The sequence below is a fragment of the Gavialis gangeticus genome, unplaced genomic scaffold (assembly GCF_001723915.1).
Source record: "Gavialis gangeticus isolate Ggan-Ray unplaced genomic scaffold, GavGan_comp1, whole genome shotgun sequence".
NCBI lineage: Eukaryota > Metazoa > Chordata > Crocodylia > Gavialidae > Gavialis > Gavialis gangeticus.
In genome coordinates, this window is record NW_017729025.1 from 155,454,166 (window position 1) to 155,462,461 (window position 8,296).

An 8,296-nucleotide genomic window follows, 5' to 3' on the forward strand; every position below is an offset into this window, starting at 1 on the left:
TGGAGAGTTTTTTTTTTTTTTTTTTGGATTGAACAGGTGTTAGTTTATAGGGGTGGAAATTTGAGAGATTTCCACTGCTACAAAATTGTTCTGGGAGAGGGAAAAGTACAGACATTGCATCTGCACCTGCCCCCTCGCCCCACCTTAACTGGATGAGATATTGGTTTTGGAAAGGTGTCAGGATCAGAGGCTGCTCTACTACTCCCAGTCCTAGGCAGGGAATTGAGTGGTGGGGCTTCAACTGCCCCACAGAAGGAACCTTCCCATCCACCCATTTCAAAACCCTACTTTGGGGCTGTGCACACAGCATTTATGCTGTGTGAGAGAAGCTTCCACTCCACATATACAATACTTCTAAAGTCAATGCCTATATTATTTTGTTCCCTTCAAACTAATGTTGCTTTTTAGTGCCTGCTTATAAAGCCATTATTTGAAAGCCTTCAAATACATTATTCTGGCGAAATCCTAGATAGTCAATACTTGGACTGAGTTTGTTACCGTAAACTGGAACTTACTGTTATTTTAAAGAGTGATAGCTAAAGTTTAGCTCAAGCATATTCTCTCACACTTTAGTTTAACTAAGTAAATCATGGGGTCTAGAAATGAACTATAGAATAGCTTACACTACAGAGCCTTCATTATTCTTAATACATAAAACATTCTCTCATGACTTTAGAAACAGCAATGTATTCTGGTGCAATGATCTGATCAATAAATTGCTTAGAAGGCAAGCAGAAGTCTGAGGCTAAAGCAGAGCTGGGACTAACAATTCTTCCTGCCTTGCATGACTTTCACAGATCTCAACTATAAACAGACAAAAATCACCTCTAGTCACTACCAAAGTTATGGAATTTAAGGGCACTCAAAATAAGTTTAAGGTGATCTAACACAGTGTTTCTCAATCTTTTTTGTACCAGGACCCATTTGTAATACAGGTGCACCAATACATTGGTCCGATATCAGATTGGCACCAATATAAAGAACATTTTCTGTATTGGAAATTGGCCTGATTTGGCCGATAAAAGCCTGCACATGTGCAGAGCCACACTGCAGCACATAGGCACGGAGGAGCAGAGCCCAGAAGCATGGAATGCTGCCTGCAGCTGGTAAGTCCGGTGTGGTGGATGGGTAGAGGGGAAGGGGGGGGGGGCAGATCAACGCCCCCATGGTGAGGGAAGGTGTGGGGTTGGGGATGCCCAGCTGGGGCCAAGGCAGCCACACTTGTCCTGTGCCCACTCCAGCCTACCCTGCACTGTACAGATCCTGGGGGGGGGGGCACACAATGTGCTCCCCCACCTTCTGACAAGCCACCTGCAGCTCTGTCCTGCACCCTTTTGCCCTGGCTGGTCAATGCCTGCCCCATTCCTTCCCTCACCGCAGGGGCCTTGATCTCAGCTATAACAGAACTCCTGACACCCTGCAAGGGAAAAGCCACTGTTTCCCATGTTTTTCTCCTTTAATGGAGAATCCATTTTTAAAATTTGTTCATGACCCTTTCATATATTCTCATGACCCACTTTTGGGTTGCAACCCACAGGTTGAAAAAAAAAAAAAATGCTGATCTAACAGAAGGGTGTTAACTAATGCTGCTATTCTGCTTTCAGTGGCCTTTCTTACAAGTATTTACATTGTGCCAGAACTGGTTAGAAGGTCCAAATAAATCCTTACATATTTTATTAGAAACAGGCCAATTCAACCATTAGCTTCCAGTACATAAAACAGAACTTTATTGTCTTCATAACAGTATTTAATAAAGCTTATTAAACCCAGACTAGAAGCAGTATTTCTTGAGAATGGAAGCACATTTACCACAATTTTGCTCTCTGTACATTTCATACACTGGACAATTAATAGAATGCTACTTCTGACCATCAACACTACAAACTAAATATCCACAGAAGAAGGTTATTTGCAATCTCTAGAAGAAATAAAAAGACAATGCAGGTATAATTAGCCTTGCAAGTGGAATGGCATTAAAAGTCTCAATGAAAAACTAATTTGTGCAGGTATACAGGAGGGAAATGCTAACCTTTACCTGGGTGGCAACGCAAAAAAAGAGGAGGGGTTGGGGAAATCTAGGTTTAAATTTTGAGAACCCAGTGGGTTTCATGAGCTGAACATAAAAGATAGTTATTTAATGTCAGCACTTTTGCTGTGCAAATCAGTAACTGACAAGGTTTAGAAAAAAATGGAAGTGATTTCTGTCTGATATTCTTGGAAGACAAGAGTTCAGGCATTTAAGTATGTCATTGTTGGAGCAGCAACTTTGATCTTGTAAGAAATTTTAATATTAACATTAAGAATTCCTGCTTCTAATTCTTCAGTGGCTGTACCATTATCTTGAAAAACAAGAACAAATTTTTTAGTTATTCTTGAACATTTATTTTAAAAGGCTATAACTGCAGCGTTTTCTGGTCTGCTGTAGAAAGTTAGGATGCAGTATGTTAGCCTTTGTTGTGAAATCTGTGGGAGGCAGAATAGATAAGCTAAGTTTCCCAGTTCCATTTTGTTTCTCTGTAAAAGCTTAGACATGTCCCACATTGCTTCTATTTATGCTGCTTTTCTGTACCAGGTCTCTTATTCCCCTTCGTATTAGTGTTATCTGGAATTTCCCTTCTGAAATTGGAAATCTTGAAATTTCTGGTCTGCTTCATTGTGAAGAAAGTGGGGAAGCAGCAGGAAAATCCCATTTACAAAAACCTCCTGTAAAATGTTTGCTTCTTAAAAGTTGCTTTTATCATAAAGTTGAAACAGATGTAGTACCAATCAGCATGCAACTTGACCCTAGCCTGTCACCTCTGCTTATTGTTAAGTCTTACAAAAAGATTTTACTTTACTAAAGATGAAATGCCAGTGTAGTTTAATTTTAGTTGGTGTAAGACAGGGGTGGCCAACCCAGGGCTCATGTGCAGCCGCTTTTTTGTAGCACAGGACCGATCAGGCATAGGGTGGGAAAACAGATCCAGAATCAGGGGGCAAAGCAGCAGATTCAAGCAAGAAGAGTGGCAGGCTGAGGAAAGGTTGAGAAGCAGATCAGAGAGAGTGAGAGGCTGAGAAGCAAGTGGGGGAAGGAGTCAGAAGCAGACCAGATGGGGGAGGGGTGAGGCAAAGCCAGCTGGGAGTAAAGCAGCAGGTGGGGGAAGGGGGTTGTGAATTCAAAGACAATTGCAATAGGAATGAATTTAACGACAGCAATAGAAGCAGCAGTGAAGAAAAAAAAAAAAATATTCAAGATTCATTTGAAAACCCAGAACAATGAAATGGACCCCCTAAACTAGCTCCAGCAGATCAGGCAAGGGGTGAGAACAGCAGCAGTAGCAAAATCAGGTGAGCAGCAGAGCAGGGGAAGCACCATGACCACGTAGGTGGGCTCCCCAGGGCAGGTGGTTGTCCCTAATATGTCCTCCATAGGAGGTCTATATTGAGTAGATTTTTGGTGTTAGGAGGTGGTACTGGAGCTTGCTCCATCCCCTCCATGCATCAGCCTAGTATTACAGTGCTTCCAGGAGCAGTGCAATAAACAAAATAGTAATAAAAAAAAAAAAAGCATTGAGGAAAAAGCTAAAAGCAGACTGGGGAGGGAGAGAGACAGAGCAGGATGGGGCTGGAAGCAGGTGGGGAAGGGAGTAAGCACAGGGCCACAGGATTAGGCTGGGAATAAAGCAGTAGGAGCGAGTGAAATACTCTTTATTTAAATCCATTTAAATTTATTATTATTGAGAATCCTCTGCCAAAAGATTATGCCAAATGAACTAACAAGTATAGTTTGCACGATGACAATTAGTCTAGGCTTGACATGCAGACCCAGAAACTAGCAACTGAGGAAGAAAGGAGAAGCTACTTCACATTCACAAACTGTGAATGCTCAGCTCTCACTACTCAGTATCCACCTAACACACTACATAGTGAAAAGGTACAAGCCATAATACAACTGGTTCCCACAGTGGAAGACTTGAGTGAGTACTGACAGACATGATGAGGACATGCAAGATGAGGAGATCAATGCATCTTGCCTGCAAGTTGTGGATCCTAGTTCTCACAGTGCAAAGACAACTAACACTCAAGTTCCAGTACTCCTCTGTACTTAGGTTTTTTTTTTTCTTAAAGTGGTAGGGGCACTATTACAGAATTTTAAAGTGAAAACTCCAATAGCTACTTGATGTGTTGGTGGGCTTAGCAGCAAGGTGTATGTCTCTTCAATCAAGGGAGGAGTCCAGAACCATGGATCAAGAGGATATGGGCACAACAAATGACTGAAGGAACTGGAATGGGGATGCTGTTTGAGAAGTGAGGACTTAAGCCGAGACCCCAGGACAGTGCTATTGGTCTGTGAAAGAATCCAAGCAATTAGCACACATGACCCAATGCACTCATGGCCTGGATAGATGAGAAACTTTAGGGAACACCTCCCCACTGAGCTTCCTTTTTCTAGTCCAGGGTAGCCAGCCAGTCCATGATGTACCTGTCACAGGTAACCCCAGCAGCCTTGCAGTTTAATTTCAGAATGAAGGCACTTTCATTCTTATGTCCCCAGGCACAAACCCTGTTAGGTATGCCTCTGGGGGATGGGGGATCAGAACAGCAGCTGGAGAGGGCTAGGGCTTAACTTGTGGCACACCTGCCAAAAAGGTTGACCAGCATAACTTTTGTCACTGGAACATTCTACCTCAGGCCTATGTAACTACATATCCCAGTGTAGCAGTTCCAGATTATTATAAAGAAACTCAAACAAGTATAACTGAGAGAAATGCTCCTATGAGGGCAGCAGTTAGCAATAGTGCTACTTTGCTACACAAGCCTGAAACAATACCACCCCTTGCCACAGATTTCCACTTTCTATAGGGGTTCTGGTGGTGTGTGCGCATATGACTTCCATCCCTCACATAGAAGAAAAAGGACCAAATCAAAGTGAAGAACCTTACCGCAGAGACCTGCTCTACTCACTAAAGCAGGGGTAGTCAAACTGCAGCACAAGTGTCACAAATGGCAGGGGCAGCCGATAAGAGCAGGGAGCTGAAAGCAGAACAGCAAAACTAGTAGGGGAAGGAAGGGATTGGAGTGACACTGGGGGAGGGTCCAGGGTTTACCTTGTGGCATGCCTACCAAAAAAAAAAAAGCTGGCCCCCACTGGTGTAATAGTAAAAGAAAACCCCCCAGAAATTTAAATTAATATATTCCTCAGCATCAAGCAATGATCTTATTTTATTTTATTTTTTTTAAATAAAACTGCATTTCTCCTAATACCCAGTCTCAGGGAACTGCAGAAATACTTCAGCATAAAGGACCTGAGCATGTCATTTAAAAACAGCAAAGTAATTGAGTAATTTTAGAAGTCTGTCAGACAACAAGAAAGCAGTCTAGATGAGCAGTTCCAAAAACAATCTGCAAAGAGCAGATCACTGTATGGTGCCAACTCCTAGTTTAGTCACTTTTACAGCCATCCATACTCTCTTCTAGTGAGGAAAAAAGATCCACTATAAACCAGTGGCCAGCCCATGCAACTCCACAGCAGGCTAATGGTTATATAGGAAGAAAGGGAAAGCTGCTCTATGGACCAGCTGAACAGTATACAAGGAAACAAGGTACAAAGCAATTGGACAGCATATTCAAGAATGCAAGCAGGGAAGAGGACCAAGTGGTTTGGCAGCTGTCCAGAGAAATGTGTAGGAGGAAAAACAAGACAACTTAAAAAAAAAAAAAACCCACACAGGTGAGCAGGGGCCAAGAACAGATGGAAGGAATATCAAAAAGACTGCACAGTACCACAAGCAGAACATGATGGCTAACTACATCAGCAAACTATAGTTCTACATTTAATAAACACTTTAAATGAGGGAATGATGTTTTATTTCCCTTCTCAAAGCCACTGAGCTAGGGAACATGAACAATTTGCTCTTATTCAAATTACAACAGCTAGCACTTTAACTTTTTTCTAGAATCAGTTCCAAAGGAACTAAGTAGTAAACAAGTGCCTTATAACAGGTTTATGAATAGTTAAGTATGGTATTCATCTTCCTACACTGCCAAGTTGAAGAATCCTTAGGCTATTTCTCCCAATCCAGAAGATTAACTTTCTTATTTAAATTGCTTAGGCTGAACAGAACTATGCTTCACAATGGAAACAGGAAGTCTAATGCACCGAGTTTAGAGAGATGCAAGCAAGGCAGTTCATACAGAAGACCAAAAAGCTTTAAATTTCTTTTTATAGCACAAGTAAACTGAAGGATGCATGTTACGAACCATCAAGATTGCTTTAATCTGCCTTTGTGGCATAGCAGGTTTGGTACAAACAGGAGCTCCTTTGTCACCAGTCAGGTAAAGTGATAACATTAGGGGGCGTGTCAGTATGAATCCAGATTCATATCAACTCAAGCCGACAGTCATCCCGAGGCACCTTGCCACAAACGGTACCTAACCATTCAAACTGTTAAGTCAAAAACTTGACTACCTTAACAACAATACCTTAGCGAGCCAAGCAGGCTCAGGCAGAAACCTTGGGGTGAGAGGAGGGAGAGCCCCAGTACTAACTGTATACCAGACTCAACCAGAGAAATAAAGCTATCAGTCAAGAGTCTATACACCAAAGATGGAAAATGGTTAGCCATCTCAAACATCTCTCTAGTGCCTCTCTGCTCATGAAGGTCCTTAAGCAAAGCACGAACCCTGTGCTCTACAGCCTGGCTTAGACAGATATGCAACTAGCCAATATCTCTTTTTCACTCTGGTATACATTTGTTAATGTTTTGAACCTTCCCCTATCAGAATATGTATAGACTAGTAGCAGTTTCCTCATGAACAGCCATCAACATGAACTCCAATTTACAAACTGCCTGCACTGGTTATGCTACAAAGACAGAACACCAAGAGAGAGAGAGAGAGAGCCCTGAGTTCACAATTTTTCATCCAGAATCAGCACAATCTATTTTAAGCAATGTTTTCCTTAACATGGAAAAAGTAGAGAGGATTACTGCTGGTCAGCAAGATATAACTGCAAGGGTTTTTATACCTCACTTTTTGGGATGGCTTAAGGAAAGCACTTTTCAGAATGGCTTGTTCATTTACAGGTAAAAGGGGGAGTGGTAGGAGAAATACTACAGTAGTAGTAGTGCCATAGCAAGAAGCTAAACAGAGCAACCTGGAAGTTTGATTTAATGAAAAAGAATAATCACTGGAGAGGGGCCAGACAGAGCAAAAGGATACATATTATTAACCACAGGCAGGATAGCAGACTACTGGCAGGAAAGGCAGGCAGGGAGGGTTCTCTCTCAAGGCCATTGTGAACAGTCATATGTGGATTAACAGAGAAGAAGCAACTTCCCAGACCTGGCTAGAGACTCACAAGCCATACATTTGTAGGGCAAATTGAAGAGACTGAGCATCCCCTGATGTGACCAAATACGTGTAGGTTCAAGAATGAGTTTTGTCAGCTTTATTTCATGCACCTCAGGCTGAAAGGCAGAGGACCAGTTTAACCTGGGACTGATTAGCCTGGGATTCAGGTCTCACAAAACCAGGTGCAGGGTTGGCACATTCCCAACCAGGGCAGTTCATTCACAGGAACTGCAACTGTTCGCTGTGGCCAAGCCTTCATTCAGACAGAGTGGGGTTCTTGGTGCAGGGCAGGGGCAACTGAGCTTGGGGTTGGTTGTAAAACAAAACCCTCAAACCCATATCAGGCCTGGTTGCAGCCTGGCTCAACTCCCCCTCCCCACCCCACAAACAACTGCTGCCCGTGTACACTTCATGCCTGAGGCACACAGAACAAGCCTGCCCCACAGCTATGGCAGTGCATGGGAGTGTGCGTGTGCAGGAGAGGCTGTCACCCACCCCTGCAGTGCAGTGCAGTGCAGTTGTCACCACGGGGTCTGGCTGGGAGGTCCTGCCCCCCTTAATCCTTAAGGCTGGGGCAAGCAGTGAGGCACGATCCTTGCAGCCCCCCCATACACCCACTCCCCGCGCTCCCCCCCCTCACGCAGGAAGGGGGCGGTACCCACTCGCTGAGTCACAGCGCAGCACGAGGCTGCGCCGGTGACTCACGAGCCCCAACCGCCCCCTCCCCACCCAACCGCCTCCCGCGCGAGCACGCGCATCCTCTCCCTCATCACATCCCGGACGCGCGCGTGGGTCAACCCCGCCCCCCAAGACCGACCTGATGGGCGCGAGGTGCAGCTGGTCCTCGCGCAGCCCCCGCCAGGCGCCCGGCAGGAACTCCTTGCACCACAGGAACGCGCGGCGCCGCGTACGCGGGTCCGGCTGCTGCGGCAGCGGCTCCTCGCTACCCGCCGCCAGCTCCCTG

General features: G+C 44.4%; 1 protein-coding gene across 1 annotated transcript in view; it reads right to left on the minus strand.

The window, feature by feature from the left end:
* Positions 1 to 8,296, minus strand: part of CHKA (choline kinase alpha) — a 42,914-nt gene that overhangs the window by 33,836 nt on the left and 782 nt on the right. The window contains exon 2 of the mRNA XM_019519990.1: positions 8,150 to 8,293. Coding sequence (XP_019375535.1) covers positions 8,150 to 8,293 — 144 coding nt within the window. The remainder of the gene's footprint in view (positions 1 to 8,149; positions 8,294 to 8,296) is intronic.